This window comes from Spodoptera frugiperda, chromosome 29 (assembly GCF_023101765.2).
Source record: "Spodoptera frugiperda isolate SF20-4 chromosome 29, AGI-APGP_CSIRO_Sfru_2.0, whole genome shotgun sequence".
Taxonomy (NCBI): Eukaryota; Metazoa; Arthropoda; class Insecta; order Lepidoptera; family Noctuidae; genus Spodoptera; species Spodoptera frugiperda.
Window position 1 is genome coordinate 11,009,698 of NC_064240.1, and position 23,645 is coordinate 11,033,342.

General features: G+C 39.5%; 2 protein-coding genes across 2 annotated transcripts; one reads left to right on the plus strand and one right to left on the minus strand.

Annotated features, from left to right (window-relative positions):
* Positions 1-1,152: 1,152 nt before the first annotated feature.
* LOC118268298 (MYCBP-associated protein-like) lies at positions 1,153-3,275 on the minus strand. Its single transcript, XM_035582735.2, has 2 exons — positions 2,717-3,275; positions 1,153-2,557 (listed from the first exon to the last, which is right to left on the minus strand). The coding sequence occupies exons 1-2, from the start codon at positions 3,223-3,225 to the stop codon at positions 1,306-1,308; spliced, it is 1,761 nt and encodes a 586-aa protein (XP_035438628.2). The 5' UTR covers positions 3,226-3,275; the 3' UTR covers positions 1,153-1,305.
* A 208-nt stretch (positions 3,276-3,483) lies between these two features.
* Positions 3,484-23,252, plus strand: LOC118268299 (carbonic anhydrase 1). Its single transcript, XM_035582736.2, has 6 exons — positions 3,484-3,659; positions 7,441-7,659; positions 10,799-10,959; positions 18,245-18,331; positions 22,165-22,392; positions 22,832-23,252. Exons 1-6 carry the CDS (start codon positions 3,629-3,631, stop codon positions 23,126-23,128), a joined length of 1,023 nt encoding a protein of 340 aa, XP_035438629.2. The 5' UTR covers positions 3,484-3,628; the 3' UTR covers positions 23,129-23,252.
* The last annotated feature ends 393 nt before the right edge of the window (positions 23,253-23,645 follow it).

Here is a 23,645-nt window from a genome sequence, read left to right on the forward strand (position 1 = left end):
AAGTCTAGTAACTAAGAAATAGTCTGAAAACTACTGTAAGGTTTTGATAATAAAATTTCTCTTTACATAGTTTTACGCAAAGGTCAGTGTCAAGGTCAGCTAACTACTGTTCAGAAAACATTTTATCATCTTGAACGACATCAATTAAACCAAAAACATCATTAAATAATAACTTTGGGATCAACGAAACAGTCAAATACGAGTTGTAAACTAATAAAACGTTGATTGTATTAGGCAAAGCAATACTAGAGAGCCTAAGACAAATATTAGGACAATATTAATCGATATACCAGCATAGTACAAGGGTAGTTTGATTACGTGCTCAGAATGTCAACCGAACGCATTACACAAGCACTCTGCTAGAAATGTACACAAGTGGTCTTGTGCAAACTTAGACAAGGTCTAGATTATATTAGGACTAATAGATTAGGTCATATCGGAAAGTTAGTTGGAACTACTAATTTGATATAGAGTCAAGTTAGAAAAGAAATGAATAAAGCAAAAGTTATTATTTCAAATATATTATAATAATTATTGCTTGGTACATACCAAGCAATAATTATGAAAATTAAGGAACATCCGAGAATATCCACTTTAAGACCAAGGTAATACTCCGCTCCATTGAAATTCTACTACCAAATTATTTGAATTCTCTGTGGTATAAGCAGTTTCGTTTTTAAGCTAGGTACTTTAATTATCACGACAAAATTAGTTACTTTGAAATTTCAAAATTACAGAAAAATGAATTTAGCGTATAATAGTAAGTATACCTCTATCTACCTCTAAAATAAATTAAAATTGTGTAAAACATAAATCAATATTTACAAAAGGAATAGGAAGGCGGAACAATGTCACTAACACAATCGTATCCTCTTACAAAACTTGAACAAAACTCGGCCTCCGAGACGCAATACCTTTTGTTAGATGAGGCGATCATTTTCCTCCTGTTTACATTTGTTACAACTTTCTGGGTGCTTCGAATTTACATTTTTAATATTCTTTGGTATAAGCTGTTTAACATTGGATGGTTGTTTGAGTACAGGTTGCGTCTTTACCGATTTTTTAAGAAAGTTGCACACAATAATGTATCCATGTAAATAGTTAAATAGGTATGTGTTAAAACATTTATTAAACATGAGATAATAGCACAAATCATACATTAAGATGAAATCAATAGATGTTAATATTAAAAACCTATTTACAGAACAAAGAAATAACATAACAGTTCACGATTTTTTCATTAAAGTAAAGAAAACAAAAGTATTTTAAAACAAAACTATCCTAATGTGTCAAACCAAATAACACCTAATCAAGATGACGACAGAAATCAAATTCGATCCATCGGTTCAAATCTAAGCTGCTCAACACTCCAGCGCACAACTCTATGAAACAGGAGAAATGCTCATACATTCTCAAGTAGAAAACATTACGTAACATTTGGGCAGTAATTGGATCAATAGCAATAGTTCTACTTTTAGGCCTACGCAAAGCCGATGCTCTGGTTTCTGGTGGTTTAAAAACAAAAGAATCTGTAATACGAGTGAATTCCCTATCGAACAAATCGAGAAATTGTCCAAACAAACACTGTATTGTACGGAATTTCTCTTCGACTAAACTATCGCCCTCTGTCCAAGGTTTCAAGCATACTGCATGGGATAGACGTAGTAGCTCATAATATTTCATTCTTTCTTCATAATCTTTTGCCATCATCACTTCTCTCCAAGTAGCTATCGATAGATCCCATTCTTTATCTGGGAGCATTTCTGTGTACAGCTCTTTCATTTTACCTACTTCTGTTTGATGGTAATAGCACATTGGATTACGTAAAATAAAGAGTTCGGACTCCACAAAGTATTTATCATACGGGTACGGTTCAAATTGTGGTGCTGGCTCGAAAACATTATCGAATGCTTTCTCAAGAAAAGCAGTCACCAGGTTAAGTATCGCTTTGTTGTTAATTTCTGTTTTGAGATTTTGAACTCTATTATCTATCGCATCCACATCTTCAGTTGCGTCAGCGTACAAATTTATAAACAACTTTTCAAAAAAATGTGTATTACACATACTTAATTCCCAAAACTCACTGTAAATACCAGCTCTGTCAGCTATAAATGTGAAAGCTATTTCTTTAACCTGACCAGGAGATATTACATCTTCATTTTTATTAAAAAAGAATACTTGTTCGGTTGCATCTTCGGGTACAAAAGGTATATTTCGTTTCATTTTTTTCCAACAGTACCTTAAAGTGATTGTTCCAAGATTCTCCATAGTCAGCTTGCACCTGCCAGCTCTCTTGGCAGGAACATTAAAATAATAGCTCCAATTAGTGCAAGTCTCGTGATTTTCATCTTCTTGGAACGTAGGAACGTGAAATAGACCGTGTCCAGATACAGGTCTGTATAGTACAGTATTATTGATTTTTAAAGCAAACACTGCTTTGAGTGGTTCTCCAGGAGGTTCATCATCATCTGTAATAGCAATTTCTGGAAGAACAGGGTATTTTTTGGGTGGTGGTGAAGGAGTTCTGCCTCTGACTATTAAATTGTCTATGTCTGGCCTGAAAAAGAGATTAATCTTAAATACAAGTCGCACAAACATTTAATTTTACGATAAAAACTAGAAGTAAGTATTAAACTAAAAGTAAACACTTACTATTAAACGTTTCCTCTTAAATATAATGAAGTCACAAAGAAGTAAAAAGTAAGTAATTAATCACCTGAATGGGTCAATTTTCTTCAACTTCTCAGTAAGCTGTCCTTCGCGGTAATCTCTGTACATTTCATACTCAGCGTTCAAATGCGTGCATGGATTACGGACAGACTCGCCAATTATTCCCATTTCAGTTTGCTGAATGTACTCAGGAACTCCAACATGTTCCACTATCCTTGGACGACCTTTCTCAGCAGCTGTTCTGTGAAGTTCATAGGCAGGTGCACAATAACATCTTTGCTTCAGTTTTGGAGGTCGATCCCATAAGGACCCCCTTACGCCCGTTTTTCTTTCAATCTGAGCATGTTCTAATGCCAATTTCCTTTCCTTATCATGACGAACTTTATCCAGTAAATTCATCGCTAGATCAGCTGGCGGTTTATGCAGTCTCTTCCCAAGAGAAATCGCCTCGTCATTTCTTATTTGAATCCATTTTTCCCATTTTTGTAGTTCCCGATCTGGTAAAACTGGCCACTTATGAATTGGTATAGTTTCACCGTAATTTTTCTCGCTCATTTTATTGGTTTGGTAATTTCTACAAAATATTTTTTCAAAGAAACCGACAAACGACCGTTTACAACAGTCAAAGAGACAACGACATCAATTTATGAAGTTGTCAAGGTGAAAAGCTACAAAAAGGCTTATGATATTTAAATTGAAACCTCAATATTCAAACTCTTTATTATAAAAAAGATTATGACTTATGACCAAAGAGTATAATAAGTATATGGGAAACTTATGACTTATATTATTATCTATAGAAAGCATGTTGACGTGACATTGTGATATGTGTCATGTACTTTTGATGTAAATTATAATATTTTTTGGTTTATATTTTTTTACAAATTCATGCAATCTAACATCATGTTTTAAAAGTTTCCAGCAAGCACTTTGCCCAAATTTTCGTTAACCATCTACAATGTCCAGCCGATTACTTCCAGTTCACTTAGGTAATATTGTCTTGTTTATTTATTTTCATTACTATCATACATCAGTCATCTGCACTATTAAACCTATTGTATCTAAGAGGTGAGTAGTCACCTGGACACCATGGCGGCGCAACCACATTTGCCACCTTGGAGTCCGTAAGCTACCAAACTATACACCATACAGATACCAGAGTAGTCAAACCACACCATATTGCGACAATATCAAAATAGACCTTAATGAGACAGTATTGGCGGCTGGACTGGCCGCTGATTGCGTGAGGCGTATAGTGCCTGCAGCAAGTGTGGTTGCGCCGGTAAAATGAAGTCCATAATTCTCCTCGTTAAATGACTACTTGCCTTATAGTAATTAGGGGTGGCGCGACCAGCGTGGATGCGCCGCCATGCCCTCGTGTTCAAGTGAAATATAGCCCTTAATGAACTCCACGTTAAATGACCACTCATTTCTTGCACCCAATGTCTCCTTTGTCCAACAGTAGACATTTTCAAGCTGATGAAGATAGTGATAATAAAGTATCCACATTTAACTCAAGGACCCGGGTACGTCCTAAAACTGCGACCAGCCACCGAGGAATGGGCAGCAGCATTCTCAAAATTTATCGGTGACCTAACTGCGATCCCCAAGCCGCCTGCCAAGCGTGGGGATTATGGCAACCCCCCCCCCTTTCACTATGAGCGACAACAAAATTACACGGCCCCCAGTCCCCGGCAGCTCCGCTATTCTTTATGATCTAGGTAGCGGATCAGGTAACGGCGGAGCAGGGGGTGCTAAGAATCCCCGGCAGAGAAAGCGCTACCACCCCCGACGAACTTTGGCCCTGGCAACGCACAACATCCGCACACTGCGGACTGATGAGAAGATTGTCGAGCTGGAGGAAGAATTGAGCAAAATGCGGTGGGACATCTTGGGACTATCTGAAATCCGAAGAGAGGGTCAGGATACGATAATCCTAGATTCCGGCAACTTGCTCTTCTTCCGGGAAGGAGACCGTAAATCCCAGGGTGGTGTCGGATTTCTCGTCCGCAAGTCTCTCGTCAACAACGTGTGTGAGGTCGACAGTGTGTCGAACAGGGTAGCGTACCTTATACTCAGAATATCTAACCGGTATTCGCTGAAGGTCATACAGGTATATGCGCCGACCTCGACACATTGTGACGACGAAGTAGAGGCTCTGTATGAGGAAATTTCAAAAGCCATACACTCCTCCGAAACACACTTCACCGTTGTGATGGGGGATTTCAATGCAAAGGTGGGCACACGGAATAGCGATGAGTTGAGAATAGGGCCATTTGGATATGGGCAGCGAAACCATCGGGGCCAGCGGCTGGTCGACTTTATGGAGAGGGAGATAGATAGAGGATAGAGTCTCTATTTGATGAACTCCTTCTTCCAGAAGCGACCGGCCAAGAAGTGGACATGGATAAGCCCTGATGGTTCTACCAAAAATGAGATCGACTTCATCATGGCGACCGAAAGACGTATATTCAGTGATGTCTCTGTGATAGCGAAGGTGAAAACCGGTAGCGATCACCGTATTGTCAGGGGCACACTGAACATCAATGTAAAACTAGAGCGGTCACGCCTGGTGAAGTCCACGCTCCGCCCTGGACGTGCCCAGATCCAAAACCCCGAGCAGTTCCAACTCCAACTGCAAAATCGCTTCCAGTGTCTAGCTGATTGTGGAAACGTGGACGAGATAAATAATGGGTTGGTGGAAACTGTCCGAGCAGTGGGGTCAGACTTCTTCAAGACCCCCGCCGAAACAGGCCCCAAAAGCTCTCCGACGGAACCTTAAAACTTCTTAAGGATCGTAGCGAGATGAGGCTGCAGTCTTCAGACGATATGTCTGAATACGGCAAGCTCAATAGACGAATCTCGAAATACATGCGACGTGACCTGCGGGCCTATAACGCCGCAAGAGTCAGAGACTTAATTGAGCGAAACAAGGGCTCAAAAGTCTTCGCAAAGAATTCGTCTGTTGGGCAAAGCCAAATGACGAGGCTGAAGACCGAGGATGGCAGCGTCATCTCGTCGAAGTCCGAGATCCTCGGAGAGCTCGAGAGGTTTTACGGACAGTTATACACCTCAACACGGCAACCCATCGTCGGTACAGCTCGGGACCCAAGAGCTAAACTGACGCGGCACTACACTGAGGATATCCCAGACATCAGCCTGTACGAGATTAGGATGGCTCTCAAACAGCTTAAAAACAACAAGGCGCCGGGCGATGACGGAATCACGTCGGAACTTCTGCGAGCGGGTGGAAAACCGATACTTTTAGTCCTCCAGAAGCTATTCAATTCCGTCATACTCGAGGGAACCACGCCGGCAGCATGGCAACGGAGTGTGGTGGTTCTGTTCTTTAAAAAAGGCGACAACTGTCTGCTAAAGAACTACAGACCTATCTCACTTCTGAGCCATGTGTATAAGCTGTTTTCGAGGGTCATCACGAACCGTCTCGAACGCAGGCTTGATGACTTCCAGCCTCCCGAACAAGCCGGATTCCGAAAAGGTTTCAGTACCATAGACCACATTCATACGCTGCGGCAGGTTATACAGAAGACCGAGGAGTATAACTTGCCACTATGCTTGGCGTTTGTGGACTATGAGAAAGCCTTCGATTCAATCGAAACCTGGGCGGTGCTGCAGTCTCTCCAGCGGTGCCACATCGACTATAGATACATCGAGGTTTTGAAGTGTTTGTATAACAACGCCACCATGCGCATCCGACTCCAGGAAGAGACTACGAGGCCAATCCAGTTGCGGAAGGGCGTGAGACAGGGAGACGTTATATCTCCGAAACTGTTCACGAACGCACTGGAGGACGTTTTTAAGCTCTTGGACTGGAGCGGACGCGGCATCAACATTAATGGCGAATACATCACTCATCTCCGTTTCGCCGATGACATAGTCGTAATGGCAGAGTCGCTGGAAGAGCTGAACACCATGCTCAGCGACCTCAATACCGTTTCCCAACAGGTGGGCCTTAAAATGAACATGGACAAGACGAAAATCATGTCAAATGTCCATGTTGCACCTATACCGGTTGTCGTTGGGAACGATATACTCGAAGTTGTAGACCACTACACATACCTGGGTCAGATCATCCAGCTAGGTAGGTCCAACTTCGAGAAAGAGGTCGCTCGAAGAATCCAACTCGGATGGGCAGCATTTGGGAAGTTGCATGAAGTCTTCTCGTCAAAAATCCCGCAGTGTCTGAAGACCAGGATGTACAACCAGTGTGTGTTGCCAGTGATGACGTACGGTACCGAGACATGGTCCCTAACTGCTGGCCTTTTAGAAAGGCTCAGAGTCGCCCAGCGCGCGATGGAGAGAGCTATGCTCGGAGTATCTTTGCGCGACAAAATCCGAAATATGGAAATTCGCCAAAGAACAAGAGTTACAGACATAGCTCTCAAAATATGCAGGCTGAAGTGGCAATGGGCAGGCCACGTCGCTCGGAGGACTGATGGCCGCTGGGCCAGGAAGGTGACTGAGTGGCGACCGCGGACCCGAAGACGCAGCGTGGGCAGACCTCCCACTAGGTGGACCGACGACATCGTCAGAGTGGCGGGGAGCCAGTGGATGCAGGTGGCGGCTTGTCGTTCTACGTGGAGGACCAAGGGGGAGGCCTTTGTTCAGCAGTGGACGTCTCTCGGCTGATGATGATGATGATGATTTAACTCAAGACGACAAAACATTAAACTTTCAAATTACTATCATTTCATTGAACATCTATAATGTTCTTCATCCATTAAATAATAAATTCTTTGTTCTTCGTAGTTGATGAAGAAAAACCAGTAGAAGAGGTTGTAGTAATTGTTGTACCTGACGAGGGCACAGTAGAATGGATTCAGTACTGGCATCAGTTTGAAGGTCACCTCCCCACTCCCATAGATGTGTCCATAACAGGGTCTATGTTGTACAGATGTCCAGAACTAAAATGGTACAATTTCGATGTCTACCCTCATAAAGTGAAGATTACTAATACTGGATACACTGGTAAGTAAATACTTTAATCTTCCTTATTTACGAATCACGATTAATTCCATCTGAAAAAATAAAAACACCAAATATATTATTAAAATAGCATTCATATAAATCTTTGTACAAATCATTGCATGGCAGCTAGTTGCCCAGCTACCGCACTGCAACTGTGCAGTCAAATCTTGAAACAATAATTATTGAAATGTCATAGGTTTCATTAAAAAATACTAGAGTTTTACAGTGAACATAACCCCGGATTTAATGACTATCATGAGACATATGTTAAATCGTCAGTTATGGATGTCGAAAACTAATCAATAACAAGTAGGTACTTAAACTTAACCCAACCTTGAAGCTCTGATCAATACACGAATGAATACGTACAATCTGCAAAATAGCAAAAACAATGAAGTAGGACTATGAACAACAACTCACGACCCAGTTAACAAAACCGTTGATGTTTCCTAAAACTTTAATTAACTGTATAGGCTTGTTCCTGGGACAAAACTGCCAACGGGGTAGGCCGACATCATTAATTATTATGCCTACGTGCCTAGTCGTTCTAAACAATTACTTTCAACCTTTGGTTCTAACTCCTAACTAACAGGTTATTCAAGTTGTTGTGGTTGCAACATCGCGCCTTTTATCCCCGAAGGTAAGCAGAGGTGCACATGCACATTACGGAACGTAATGCCACTATACAATGTACATCCACTTTTCACCATTTGTTGTTATAAGTCCCATGTAATATGGGAGTATATGGCCTATTGCCATATATTGGGCACTATTCCAGGCTCCGTGCTAATACTGAGAAATTATTGAAAACACGAAAAAGCCCAATTTCCGGAAACGAACACGAGACCCTTTGTCCGGCAGTCGCACTTGCGACCACTTGACCAACGAGGCAGTCATTCAAGCTAGTTAGTATAATATGAGCATTTATTAACGTGCTGCCTGGTTTCACGAATAAAGGTTTGAGTGATGAGGGACATAGAAGGTTCATGGAACGTTCTAGAAAGGAATCGTATTACTGCATGTATGTACGTGATCCATTCGCTTTATTTATGAGGGTCCTGTTTTGCTTAAGGGGGTTCGACAGCTTGATCTTTAACAGTGTTTTGCTATCTTTGTTTGATAATTGTAATAATCTATACTAATATTATAAAGCTGAAGAGTTTGTTTGTTTGTTTGAACGCGCTAATCTCCGGAACTACTGATCTGATTTGAATAATTCTTTTTGTGTTGGATAGCGCATTTATCGAGGAAGGTTATAAGCTATAAATCATCACGCCACGATCAATAGGGACCGAGCAGTGCGGGTGAAACCGCGCGGAAGTAGCTAGTGTAGAAATATTTTTATTATTTTTTTATTTATTAAACTTTTTGCAACTTTATTACATAGGGGGGGGTTAATGCCATAGGCATTCTTGCTAGCCAACCTTTAGGATGCAGTGAATGTGATCAGTGCAATAAAGTGGTTGACAAAACTGACTGCACCGTTACCTGGACTCTATTAAACGCACAGTCCCATAGTCGGCTATTATGACATCAGTTTGACTAGCAGGGGCGGTAACAAAAATCACAATCATTGATCAATCATCCCACACACACTGTTCCTATGACGTCATTCCCAAAAACAAATACCACGTACATCGTACATTACGTATGTATACTACAATCGGGCACAGAAGATCCATTCATGCGAGGCTGATATTGAGCCCCGGATTAATAGTCTATGGAATACGAATCATTCATTAGATTAAATCCTGAGTAAATTGCTTGCACAGAATTGGGTTTAGGACGCTTATCGTGTTTGTGTTGGCAACATGTAATTATACGGGATTCAGGTTGGACTGTCCAAACACGATGGATGCAATAATAGCGTCTCCAGTATCAATAACTTCTTGCTTATCGTATTTTGTGTCTTTTAAGAACCGATTAAGGGCTATGTTTCATTGGGACACCGTGGTGGTGCAACCAGCCTCGCCACCTTGGTGTCCGTAAGCTACCAAACTAGACACCATAATTATAGACACCAAAGTCGCCACATCACACTGCGATAGTGTCAAAATGGACCTCGAAGAGATAGCTCTGTTGGATTGACTAGCAGCTGAGTAATGTAAGGCACCGTACAGCGCTTTAGTAATTAGTGGTGACGCGACCAAGTTGGATGCGCGTCCAGTAGCATTCTGTGCTGCCGTCTGAGCTGGTCGTGCCGCCAGATTAGTTGCACAACCAAGCGGATAAGAGATAATATCTCTATAGAGCTGTATACATTTCGTTGGTAGCGGCGACTGGTTGCGCTGCCATGGTGTCTCGGTAAAATTAAGGCGTGTAAGAGAATACGCCATAAGAAATTTAACAGATACGTGGCAGTAGCGTTGTAATTTGAAACCTACTGTGATTTCCAATCTGTTACGCATGGAGATTATGGCAAATCATCTTAATGTAGAAGAAACCCATACTTAGTTTACCGCACGATGCTATTTTTCCTCTAATTTTAGAAGCCACATTTAACATAATAAAGTTAAATCATAGGAGGAGTAAAATATATAATAATATCATCTTGAATTTAACGGTTAATTACAATTATCTCTGGGAAATGATTTTCTAAACATTCTCTGGAAATATTTAAATTACCCGCATCATATATTATATCAAGCTGATTTGAATATTTCGCTCTTTGTATTCCCAGAAATAATCTCCGGGAAAAGTGCCGACGAAATAATTTTTCGTTTCGTTAATTTTATCAAAGAAATAAAGACGAGAATGAATATGTAGAGATAGTAATTATTATTTACAGAGAAAACATTACAAAAGATATGTTTTATTGCGATTATAGGTATTATTTTAGTGGTAATTGATATAACAAATCGATAAACGTGTCGGAATCAATCGAATTTTACAGTGTAATCACTGTAAAATTCGATAAAAACTCATCTCTTAAAAAATTAGCACCACACGTTGAGCAAAAAATTGTATATTATACTCATCTCTATACGTGGAGGACTAAAGGGGAGGCCTTTGTTCAGCAGTGGACGTCTCTCGGCTGATGATGATGATGATACTTAGCTCTTGTTAAACTAGCACCACCTGTTGACCAAAAAATGAATGTCTGATTCTCTCAATATTAACAAAGTAAATATTCCTTCAGTGGTAATATCACCAAAATGGAAGACTGAACGTCCATACTTGGAAGGTGGTCCGTTTCTGGAGAAACACGTGCTGTCCCAAATACATTTCCACTGGGGTGCTGATATGATGGAGGGCAGCGACCACACTGTCGACCAGAGGAGGTACCCTGGTGAGATGCAAGTGAGTATGGAGATAGTTGAATTAAAAATGTAAGTAGTTTACACCAACATGGAAAGGCTTTTGAAGTGAGCTTCATCGCATTCTCGCCCATCGTTGGCCACGGGTTGCAAGTATTACTTTAATTGCAATTTACAATAAAATTATAAGGCATAGTTAATAACGGTAAACAAAATTAATGGTAGCATATTATGGATGGTTGACAGTCTATCTCATATTACAGAAACTTAAGAGTCAAAGTTAAAGTATTGAACAGTAATAACGGAACTGTCCACCTTCCAAGATAAACAATAATATCCAAAATTATCCTTTTTAAACACAGAGACAGACAATCAGAATAAATGGATTAACTCATAAATAATAATAATTATAAGTCTACATGCTGTAAGACAACCAATAAGATTATTCTTACATAATAGTTCTAAGAACGCCTGCATCAAATACTGATCGGAAACGTGCTTCATATAAAAGACATTAGGAGCATCATTATGGTATCTACTACCCATAAGCCATATCGTAAAACTAAAGGAATTTCCTTGCAGCTAACCGCATATATATCGACATAGCTATATATTGGCAGGAAAGTTTAGTAATGTTGTGTGTGGATACATTTCCGTGTGATCATAACAAACTAATGTTCTGGTTATATGCCGATGACATAGATTGGTATTAGATATATTATCTTACTGATATTGGTAGGAAAAAAACTTTTTTGAGGGGGGAAAGTAATCCAATGACTTCTCCTACCTTGTTGAAAGGGAGTGTCAGATTCTTACAGACTAAAAATCACCCTGTTTCTTCTCCTGCTTTTCGACCTGGAACTTTGGTAACCCTCTAGGCATTCCGTAGCTCTGGGTAGATAGGTACTGAAGACAGTAGCCAATTGTTCCACTGTTTCGTTTTAGAAATCAAAGGTTTGTTAAAGAAAGGTATGGCATTTAAAGATTTATTATGATTTTTGATTTATACGCTTTTATTAGTAATCATGTCATATGACTTCGGATAAAGGCGTTTGGTTAGAAGTAGAATTTTCGCTTGAAGAAAATTAAATTGGTTAGTGTGTTATTTCTACTCAGTCTATCATTCCAATTGCAGTTGTATTAAATATGAGTATATTATCCAAATTCAAAGATTATACGTGAAATCAAATACACCATTACCAATGCCGAGTAAAATTGTTACACACAACATATTTTTGCTCACTTTGACACGGAAACAATTTGCGATTGCTCGTTTGTAAACTAGGAGAAAGACTTATATAAAACAATGTAGGAACCGTCCATAGATCCGCGATATCATTTTGATTTCCCTGAGGCACTTTACGTTGTTTTTCCGGCAGTTTTTTTGTTTTGAGTGAAAGAAAATGTAGCACGCTATGTAACTTACAGGTGGTACTTGCCAAAGATGTATTAGCAGGTTAAGACAGTACCGTATTAGCTTAATTGCGTCCGTAGATCGAAGAACAGAAAGTATAATCGCCAAGATCAAAGAATCGAATTCGGTTTGTGTGGCACAAGGCTTATATACATAAAATAGTAAATAATTTACTAATAGTATAATTACGTGGAACTCAATATTTTGCAATTGACTACTAGCTCTTATATAACTAAAATAATAATTGACGGAAAGCGGGTATAAGTTTTATGAATCTTAACCTTTCAAGAGTTCCACATACTTAAACACACACTTAATAGACTAAGGCATTGTTTCACAATGTCTGGATAGCCGCTATGTATCAGATAACTTTTAATTAAGAACGTAATTTGTATGCACTATATGTCACATAAGTTTATCGGGCACTTATATGAAGGTGGTGAAACAGGCGCTAAGTGCGAACTCTAATATGGTTAGTAAAGAGCAAAGAAACTTCAGAAGTAACTCAATCACGTGCCGAAACACGGATCGGTAACAAACTAATAACAAAAGTACTGCGCCTCAGATAATTAAACTAAACATAACTATGTTTCCCGATAAACTATGTTAACTATGTAACAAATAAACCGATATTGAACTTAACTGTGGTTTAATGTAAACTACTAACTATTAACAACAACTATTAGGGCCTGTTAGTGAGGAAACCCAACTCTAAACTCGGTAACATTGCTTAGTAGGGACTTAGATTGGTGATATTCTAATTTGCTAGATGTAGTATTCGACTTACAACAAAAAAACTATTTGAAAGCCATTATAAAATATATCGCTACTATATAGGAAATAAGGTTACTGTTTGCATTGAAAAAAAGTTCGTTTTCTCTTCATACCAGCATCACCAGGACACCATGACGGTACTCGCGCCACCGTCGTGGTGTCCGTAACTCCCGTAATCTACCAAACGAGATAGATAATTATTTTATTGCAATGGCGGTTAAAATAACGAATAACACACCCACTGAATAAGGTTATTATGAATATAATTGTTTTCTAACTCGAAATTAATTCTGAAGAGTTTGCAGCAAATTTATAAATACGTAGATGAGGTTGTCTCAAACACGCATTAAAAAAGTTTACTGGTAGATAATTTAATTGTTTTATGTACAGAAGTACAGAAGTACATAAAACAATTACATTCTGTGCGTGTGTTACATTTTGTGTTAACCTCCAAAACGAGAATGCCTATTACTTAAGTACAGAAATACTTTAAAAGGTTTACTTTGTAAGTTTGGAGGACGCATTTTATTTGTTTCGTTAGATTGAAAACATACTTATTATATAGAGTTAGATTAGACTAGTTAGATTAGACTCATTTCAAGCGTATCTAGGTTTTATCCATTTTTGTAATCATCAGTAGTAATAACATATTTTCTTAAAAAAAAACATTACTAGGATTAAGATACTATGATTTTCTCCTATGTCGTGGGTACGTTTACAAACATACCATTTCACATACACATGACTACTAGACCCGACGCAACAATTTGTGGATCACCCAAAAAATGCTCCGTGGAAGAATCGTGCCCGCTACTCGTTGCACTGCAGCCAATTCTCCAGCCACCGCGTCACATTATAGAATTATATACCTAAATATACAATGTAATATGAGTATACTGGAAACTAATTAGTCAGCACAATATTAATGACTAGAATTAAAAATATGAAACACGGAAAAGACGTTCTCTGATGGTAAGCAAAGTAATTGATGCTAATGAGACGTCTTGGTGGAAAATGATACATTTACCAAGGAAAACGAAACATGAGATTGTTAATAATACCCTAAGTATGTATATATTAAACATCCGCGCGCGCCTCAAAGAGCAATCAAATCGGCACAGATAGGGCCCTACTGAGCCCCATCTGAGTTGGGGTAGGTTCAGTAGCCCACTAGTCCCCGCCCCCCATCCCATAGACCCGAGGTGATGGCGTGCGCGGGTGTCGGCGCGCGCCTCCGAGACGATGCACAGGGTAGTCCAAACTTACTTACCCCGTGCAAGAGATGAGGTCAGGACGGACCTGGCTGTGATGTGGGGCTGCGAAAGAATCTGGACTCCCGCGCCTCCCACGATCACGTGCTGAGTAGACACCGGGGGTTTTAGCCGGTAAGAGTCTCGGTAATACCCCTCCGCCTTTCTCCGGACGGAGGAAGTCCTGAGGATTTCCCCCGACAAAAAAAAGGTTCAGTAGCCCGCTAGGCAGTCCGAGCTCCGGCTCGAAAAGCAGGAATAGGAACAGGTTGGTTTTAGTTAATAAGAAGCGTCTGACACTCCCTTTCGCCTAGCCCAAGTCATTGGATTGGTGGGAGAAGACATTGGATGATTTGCCCCCTTAAAAAAATATACGTAAGGATATTTCTGCAGGAAAGTATGCAGAGGCATGCGAGCGAAATTTTAATGAAAATAACCCATTTGTTTTCACGATTAATTTTGTTGTAGGCTGCAAGGGCACATGTTAATGTCTTTATGATCCTGTGTGTCCTTGTACGTGGGTGAGATGTATTCGATGCTTTTATTGTTTCGTTTTCTTTGTAGATTTTAACTAGTAAGGGTGGGTTCATATCTGACAAAACATGCGTCGCGTATTATCGGTCGCGTAATGCCAGAACAGACAAATGTATAGAAAAACACTTGACCGTCCACACTCAACCGACGATATGTTAGTAGGTACAACCGATGATACGTCGTAATTCGTCGTATTTTACGTCAGATATGAACCGACCCTAGACGTTTTGAAACAGAAAGACAATGTAAGTATTTTGTTACAGTCTATGTAAATCAGAGGTCGTTCAACAGCCGACCAAGGCCATCGTAGTTCGTTGGCTCAGGGTATCATTAATCTTCACAGAAATCTTGTAGGCGCTTTCCTTCAATTACGATTTCTGGATACTTATTCAGCTTCACGAAATTACTAAACGATGAAGACTGTTTTTATTTAAACTTTTTTGTGGTGAATACTTTATGGTTGTGATGTAGATTGGTATTTGAATTTGTTTGACCTGTTGAAACAAATAGTAACACAGACATAGTTCGGTACATGACCTAAACTCCGAAGTCATATCGTTAGGTAGCAATAACAGGGGTGGTACCAACCCGGAGCTACAGATTGCCTAGTGAGTTATCGGGGCTCCAGGAATGCAGGAGTAGGAATGGTGTGGTTTTTAGTCAGTAACTGTCTGGCACTCCCTCTTGCAGGAAGGCAGGAGAAATCATTGGATGACTTTCCCCCATAAAAAAAAGATAGGTACCAACAATCACAAGACGTTTTAAACAGTCCACATAATTACATCATGGGGCATAGGCCTTATTTGGTTAGGTTACTATACATAATAACATTTATTTTGATATATCATCAGCCTGAAACTGTCCCACTGCTGATAAAAGGCCTCTTCTCACACAAAGAACGAATGAGCATTAGTCATAATTATTTTATCTAGATTAATTATTATGTTTTTGGGCTTACTCACGTAATTAGGGGTAGCGTGTCACGTCGTCGAACTCGAGTCCCAAGTAGCAGCGTGACAATCGCCGCTCAGTAATATGAGCCCTCAGTATAACTTGAAACTAGTCGAGTTCCTCAAATAATTACGTGAGTAAGCCGAAAAACATAATAATTAATTTAGTAGGAATAAATTAATTATTATGTTACTCACGAACGTTATAATATTTTATCTAGGTAGGTATTTAAAAAAACATGGTCCATTGACACTGAAATACGATCACAAACCATTAGGACTACTACTATCAAACGTAACTCATAGCAGTCAATTGAACAAGACCTTTAGATAACAAATGTTCTCAAAGTAAGGTGTAGGGTTTACACCATCATTATTCACGGGCGTGATCTGTTGCCGCGTGGTTTCACTTTCAATGGGAACCCTTCATCAACTTACCTAAACGATAAATCAATCTTGGCTGAATGTATATCTGTGTTGGATTGTAGACTAGTTTGAGTATATATGTATGTAGGAATATGATTAATGGAAATGACTTTACTTACTTACAACCGATTATTAATAGGTAGGTACTTAAAAGAAGGTTTTAAGTGAGGGAGAGCAACGCACTAGTAACGCCTTTGGTGTTTCGGGTGTTCATGGGCCACTCCACGTATTTTATGTCAGACTAGCTGACCCGGCAAACTTCGTACCGACTTAAACATTTTGTTCCTGCCTTTTAAACCTTCATTGGACTTCCACAAATAATTCAAGAACAAAATTAGTCAACTCAGTCCAGCCGTTCTCGAGTTTTAGAGAGACTAACGAAGAGCAAATGATTTTTATATAATTATAGAGATAATATATGAACCTTCCCTAAGTCCGTACATAATATTTTGATGCATAAAGATTGAATAAATAAACAAAAAGCTAAATAGCACATCTCTAAAGAAAATCTTTAAAAGAACAGCTGCTAACAAACGCCAGATTCAATCTCTTATGTGTCTCATCCATCAATACTAGTACAACATCTTTACATAAAATCGAAAAATAGACTACAAAAAATATTATAAAACAGTTTTTCGAACCTAACTTAAATAGATGAAGATTAATGTGGTTTCAGATCAAATGCAGGCGGCCTTCTTTTCACCGGCCACAGGAGGCAGCTGTCTGTGACAGTAATTGAGAGGGGTCGCTGTAGGTTTCATAATGCAGTTTGCAATTTATGTCGGTTCGCTGATTTAGAATTGGTTGTGAATAATCGTCGAATATGACTGTGTTGTTAATTCAGTTGTTGCAGATTCAGTTATCGACTTGAATAAAGCATTACCTACATGTGGAGTTTCGAGATTTTTTTTAAGTAAAGCTGTCAGGAAGCTTCAAATTTTAATCGATTTTTAACCTTATTTTCTTGGTGGAAAAGAAAAAATTAATACTTAGTTATTATTATATAAGTGATTAGTTTGAGGTGCCTTGATCGAAATCGGAAGATAGGAGATCTTCCGATTGTGGATTCAGAAGATCCACAATATTATGAATAATGCCATGAACAACCAATTTTGTTACCAAAAAACTTATGGCTCGTAGAAAATATTGCTATTAGAAGTTATTAGAAAATAGCAATAGGTTTTTTGTGTAGAAACACAGTCATTGCAGATAAGAAATGCAGTAAAAAGCAAGTTATTTGAGGTACTTTACGAGTATAAGCAGCTCTAGATAAGTAGTTTTTGTCAAAGCAGAATCCAAGAGTCATTGATATTCAATTTCTCATTTGTCTGTATGAACATTTTGATCCTTTTTGCGTTGCTAGATGCGTTTGTAAATGGGCATGATTAATGATCTAAAAAGGACATTGCCCACCATATAAATTGGCTTGTTACAATAGGCATATCCAAGCTTAATCTTATAGTAGGAATATCCAAGGCAAATGACACTACCTCTGAATGAGCTTTTAGTATCGTTTAACGTTATATAATTATTAAGTAGGTTCTTGCTGGTGGAAATTATTTAGATCGTTTATAATATTTTTAATATGTATGACAGTAACTGAAGAACTGAATGAAATGTAAAACGCGCTTGCGTTCTGTTAGTGGGGTTACCGGAGGCCTAATAACATTTTTTAACATTCCCAATCTTCCCAATATCCGGTTCCTCAACAACCTTTAAATTCTTAACCTCCAAAAGGCCGGTAACGCACTTGTAACGCCTCTAGGGTTGCGGGAGTCCATGGACGGTGGCGATTGCTTACCATCAGGTGATCAGCCTACTCGTTTACCGCCTTATTACGATTAAAAACTTGGAAAAAAATTTAGTGCACACTAAGTCAACAATTCATCGCCCTTCCACGCGGACAAATTCGCGAGCTAAAGGCTCTAGGTAACTTGTATTTGAAAATCTTAAACTATCTACTTTTTATTATCTTTACAGGTAACCTTCTTTCGTTCAGAATACTTGACGCAAGAGGAAGCTCTACGTCATCCAGATGGCGTGACCATGATTTGCTACTTGATAAAGGTTTGCAGTATTTTTATAAAAGTAGGATCATAATAAACTACTGTCTACTTGGCCATGTGATCGCAAGTGCGACTGCCAGACGAGGGGTCTCGGGTTCGATTCCCGGGTCGGGCAAAGTACCTACTACCTTACTGGGCTTTATTCGGTTTTTCAAAAATTTCTCAGTAATAGGACGGAGTTTGGAATTATGCCCAGTATATGACAATAGGCTCACTACATTATAACACCAATGGTGAAAAGTGGATGTACAATATCGACGGCCCCTACGTAAACTATCGAAACTGCAAAAAAGCCATTTTCATTTTATTGCACTAATAGTATGTGGAGATAAAGATCTATTATTATATATATAAATTATGTTCCAATTGTATACCTACAACTATTTTTCAATCGAACAGAATCGTAACTGCATAAAATGAACACATTAAAACATCGAACCTGCCGTTTTCGATGATATACGCGGTTAGCGTTGCGCGAGCGAGACACGAAACTGCCTGTTTCGTCAGTGTTCCCCGAAATGTGAGTGAGGACGCACGTGTATTTTGAGGTTAGGATTACGTTAGTGTTTTTTTTTTACTTTTAATTCAAAATGAATAGGATAGGTATACACATGGTAAATATAATATACTATCGAAAGTGGTAGATTCGATACTGTTCTAGTACAAAAAGCAAATTTGTACTGTCGAATCTACCACATTCGATAGTATTCCTTGATATTTGTACTGAGCAATTTATCGAAAGTGACACATTCGATACTTTTCTCTGCTATGAACACATCGAATGTACCACTTTCGATACTTTACTACGGCAAAGTAATAGATTGTCCTACAATTTCGATAGATATAATATGTTTGTCTTGGATTTTCAGCATCTCCTGTGCGATGTCAATTCACCGACGAAGAGTGGAAATATTTAAATGATATTTACAAAGAAACTGATGCGGTTGACGGGGATTTTCTGTATAACGATTCTGAAATCGTTCCATCTCCTAAATCTGTCCAAGATTTTTATTGTCCAACAAACCAAACCTTTTTTTACATTTGATGGGTAGACGTTTGGCCGCTATCTCACCTGATGGTAAGTGATGATGCGGCCTACGGTGGAGCACGTCTGCCCATAAGCAACCTATTCACTTGGGCCTTGAAGACACCCAGGTTATACCCATCAGGAAACACAGACTCCGGCAAGGAGTTCCACTCCCTAGCAGTTCGCACAAGGAAGTTTGAAGCGAAGCGCTTCGTGCGAGTGGGTGGGATATCTACCATGAAGCGGTGACGCCTCGCCGATTGTTTTGTGGTTCGATGATGAAAAGGACTAGGGGGAATCAAGTTGTGCAATTCCCCCGCACACTCTCCGAAATGTATCCGGTAATAAACGGAAAGGCTTGCAACCTTACGCCTGTGTTCGAGGCTTTGAAGCCGGGCCTCCACAAGCGCATCATCGTTGATGAGTTTCTTGGCACGCCTTTCGATTTGTTCTGGCGCATCGAGCTGGTATTTAGCCAAGCCGTCCCAAAGGTGAGAACAGTACTCCATACAAGACCGAACCTGCGCTTGGTACAGGCTCAGTAGCTGTTCCGATCTGAAATACCGTCTCACCCTCCAGAGGATGCCCAACTTCCTACCAGCCAGATGCGCCTTCGACTTTATACAACGTGTAACAAAAAGGGGGTATACATATCAATTGCACGGTTTCTAGATAACATAACAAACGATACGGGAAGGGCTTTTTAAACTCATGTTTTCATGGTACCATGTTATGAATTTTTTCCAATCGCGCCGACGCGCGAATCAAAATTAGGTAGACAGGTACTAGGTGATCAAATTGACAGAAAAAATGTTTCGTAATATTAGTGAGTGATCCCTGCAGGGTTGTGACATGTTTGTATGATTTGAAATCAAGAACTATGCGATACCAAGTATTTGGTACTAATTTTTTTTAAACATATTTTTTTCTGAAACTTTGTCTAGAGATTCTATTCAACCTGTATTCATCAGGGCTTCTTGATGTATATGGGTATTATGTTACACCTTGTATACGAGCCGAAGTTTAGAGTAGGCGATAGAGTTACGCCCAGAAGCTCAAGATGATTCGATATTGGAACGGATACATCTCGGAAAGTAGGATCCAGCGGAAATTGGCTCCGTTTGGCAGAGAATAGACACGCCTGGGTTTTGGTAGCATTGAACTTGACCAAGTTGGCGTCACCCCAATCGAAGACCGCCTTCAAGGAGGAGTTTAACCATTCGACCATGGATTCTCTTAGAGACTGGATCTGTGTTCCGCTAGTCCGCGCATCGGACACATACCTTTCAACAACTGTGCTGTCATCTGCATACCCAAATTCGTCGTTGATATGCAGCAAAAAGAGCGTTGCTGAAAGTACTGTCCCCTGAGGACTCCGGCGTTGATGCTAAATTGTTTAGACGAGCAGCCATCAATGACTACTCGGATTGACCGACCCCTAAGGAAGTCAGCAATCCATCTGCACAGATCAGTGGGAAGTCCATATGCAGGAAGCTTGTCGATAAGGCTGTCGTGCCAAACCCTGTCAAAGGCCTTCGATATATCGAGTGAGACCGCTAATGCCTCCCCGTGCTTCTCGATGGCCTCGCTCCAAATGTGGGTGGCATACGCAAGAAGGGGACCTTCTGTGGATCGGTTGCGGCGAAACCCATACTGCTGATCGCTGAGGAGGTCGTTACCTTCAAGGTATGCCAGGAGCCTGTTGTTAAGTACACGTTCCGACGTGACTGAGATTGGTCGGTAATTGTTAGGGTCGGCACGACTACCTTTTTTGGGCACAGGCTGCACGTTGGCCTGCTTCCATGCAACCGGCACTTGACCAGTCTTAGGCGCACAGGTTTTTAAAACCACGGCTGAGATTCCGTCGGGTCCACTGGCCTTGTTCACATCAAGATTACGCAACGTCTTATATACCTCCTTCTATCGGATGCGAATTTTTGACATATTCGTCTCGCAAACTCTATGGAGAGAAGGAGGCAAAGCGCCACCAGTATCAAGACGTGAAGATTCCGCAAATAGAGAAGCAAACAGGTTTGTTTTCTCTACCGCGGTGTGTGCCAGCGTCCCGTTAGGCTCCAGGAGAGGTGGGAGTGAAGGGCGGCAGTTGTTCGATCCAACTTTAGTGCAAAACCGTGCAATTACTACGTTTTTAAGTTCTTTATTTTTTAATAGAAATTGCTTGATTAACAATATTTGATTGATTTTCTTCATTTGTCACTAATTCCCCAGAAAAAATAGCAGTAAAAGCTTGACATAAATAAATAGTTGGAAGGTATCTCATATCGAAACTAGTCTTATGTTACCTTGACTTGAGCAATGTAACAATGAATACAATCGAAAGTACCACATTCAATAGTTTACTAGAGATACTTGTCGTGGAAAAGTATCGAAACGGGCACATTCGATAGTAGATTAAAATTTTTTGTCATAGAACACTATCGAAACTGGCACATTCGATAAAAAAGTAACCAGAAGTAACCAAGAAAAGTATCGAGTGTGTAATATTAGAAAAAGTATGATAATTATGAAAAACTACAGTAGATAGTATAAAACACTAATATTTTCCACGTTAGATATACTGGTAATATTGAATATACGAATTTTATGTTTAACAAAAATCTAAATCGAAACTTAGAATCGCTCTCCTGTAAAGTAGAGGTTTTGTAGTTTCGATAGTTTACGTAGGGGCCGTCGATATACACCTCTTCCTACCCATTCGGGAATAAAAGGCGTGACTTTGCATGCATGAGATCACGATAAAATACTTGTTTGCTGTCAATAAGTCTAACATTAGCCCATATTTTTAGTACGGTGTCAACCCTGATGAGAGATTGAGCTGGGTAATCGAAGGATTTCAAAGAATACAAGAGGCACAGAAATTCACTCGCATAGGTCCACTACCAATGTCGCGGCTCCTGCCAATGTTCTATGAAGATTATTTCCTATATTGGGGCAAATTGGAAACAGTCAAAGGAGAATCGTACGTGATCAAGTGGCTGGTACCAAGGGCAACTTTATTTGCTTCATTTGAGCAGGTACCTAATTAGACAATAGACATAATCATAGACTAGACAACATACTTACATAGTTCATGGTTGGATACGAAGGACTGGAGGTCGGGAGTGGTCTGGAAGGGCGTGCTGTTGGAAAGACCTAGGTATGTCCAGTAGTGGATGACAATCAACTAAGATGGGCAAATTTTTGGTCATGCACTTTTTTGGGTAAATACTCGAAACTCGAAATCTTGATAATTTTTTAGTATAGTATTTACTCGGTCAATATCCATTTTGAGTTATCCGCAAAATTCCCCATTTATGCATTGAGTACAATGATGCAAATTAGCTAGTTAAAGTTATTAAATGCAAATTCGCTGCCTAAAATTACTTATGTTAAGCTGTTGATTAATTACAAGATACCTACAAATTGTAGGTTGAAGGCTAGAACCATTTTAATCATAATGACATGTTCGAACAGATGAACGAGTTCCGGAGACTGTGGGATCCTTGGGACGAACCAAACTTGGGAAACTTTAGACCATTACAAGAACGTCAAGACCGACATATTTTCTTTATAAACCCCCATTGGAATCAATACAATTCTTTGTTGCCTATACCAAGAGTTCCAGAACCGTCTATATCACTCTTGTCTCTTGCTTACCGAAAGAATTCTTGGATGCTGCCAATACAGAACCGCAATAAAGAGACTAATGAAACTCCAGAGCCACAAAATACAAAAATTAGTGCCACCCACTTTGTACCTAAAAATATTTAAGCAGTTCCTATTTTTCACTATTATATTTTTTACAGTCCAAGAAAAGAAAGGAAAAAAATACTACACTATTTCACTTTTTGTTGTTAACATTTTCTTGTGTAAATAAATGTAAATAAAATTAAAAGGATATTTTAATAGAGAAACCCTATAATATAATTATATTAATTCAACTGTAAATGAAAACAATGCCTTATGAAAATAATTAAGCTTGCTTTTCTACAAATCATACACATTTGTACACATAGCTTAGCACTGGTGGAAACTAGTTCAACTAAGATTTTTTTTATATGGAAACATGGATGTTGTGGATGATCGCGAGTGGTGTAGTTAAGCTATGTGCGGAGCAGAGTACCTACAACACTTACTTACTATGCGGCGGTTAATCTTCATAGCACATTTTACTCGCAAAGCTACATAGCATATTATCAGTGAAAACGATCACATAGTTTAGTTAACTAAGTAATTTTGAAACTCATTTCAATGAAGTTAGAATAATTTTATTTATTAAACTTTTAAA

Bases quoted from the DNA above. Each gene is read 5' to 3' on its own strand.
- LOC118268298 (XM_035582735.2), bottom strand. From the start codon at position 3,225: ATGAGCGAGAAAAATTACGGTGAAACTATACCAATTCATAAGTGGCCA. The intron at 2,558-2,716 runs GTGATTAATTAC...TCTCTTTTTCAG, and splicing joins AAGAAAATTGACCCATTCAG to GCCAGACATAGACAATTTAA.
- LOC118268299 (XM_035582736.2), top strand. From the start codon at position 3,629: ATGTCCAGCCGATTACTTCCAGTTCACTTAG. The intron at 3,660-7,440 runs GTAATATTGTCT...TGTTCTTCGTAG, and splicing joins ATTACTTCCAGTTCACTTAG to TTGATGAAGAAAAACCAGTA. The intron at 18,332-22,164 runs GTTTGCAGTATT...CCATATTTTTAG, and splicing joins TGATTTGCTACTTGATAAAG to TACGGTGTCAACCCTGATGA.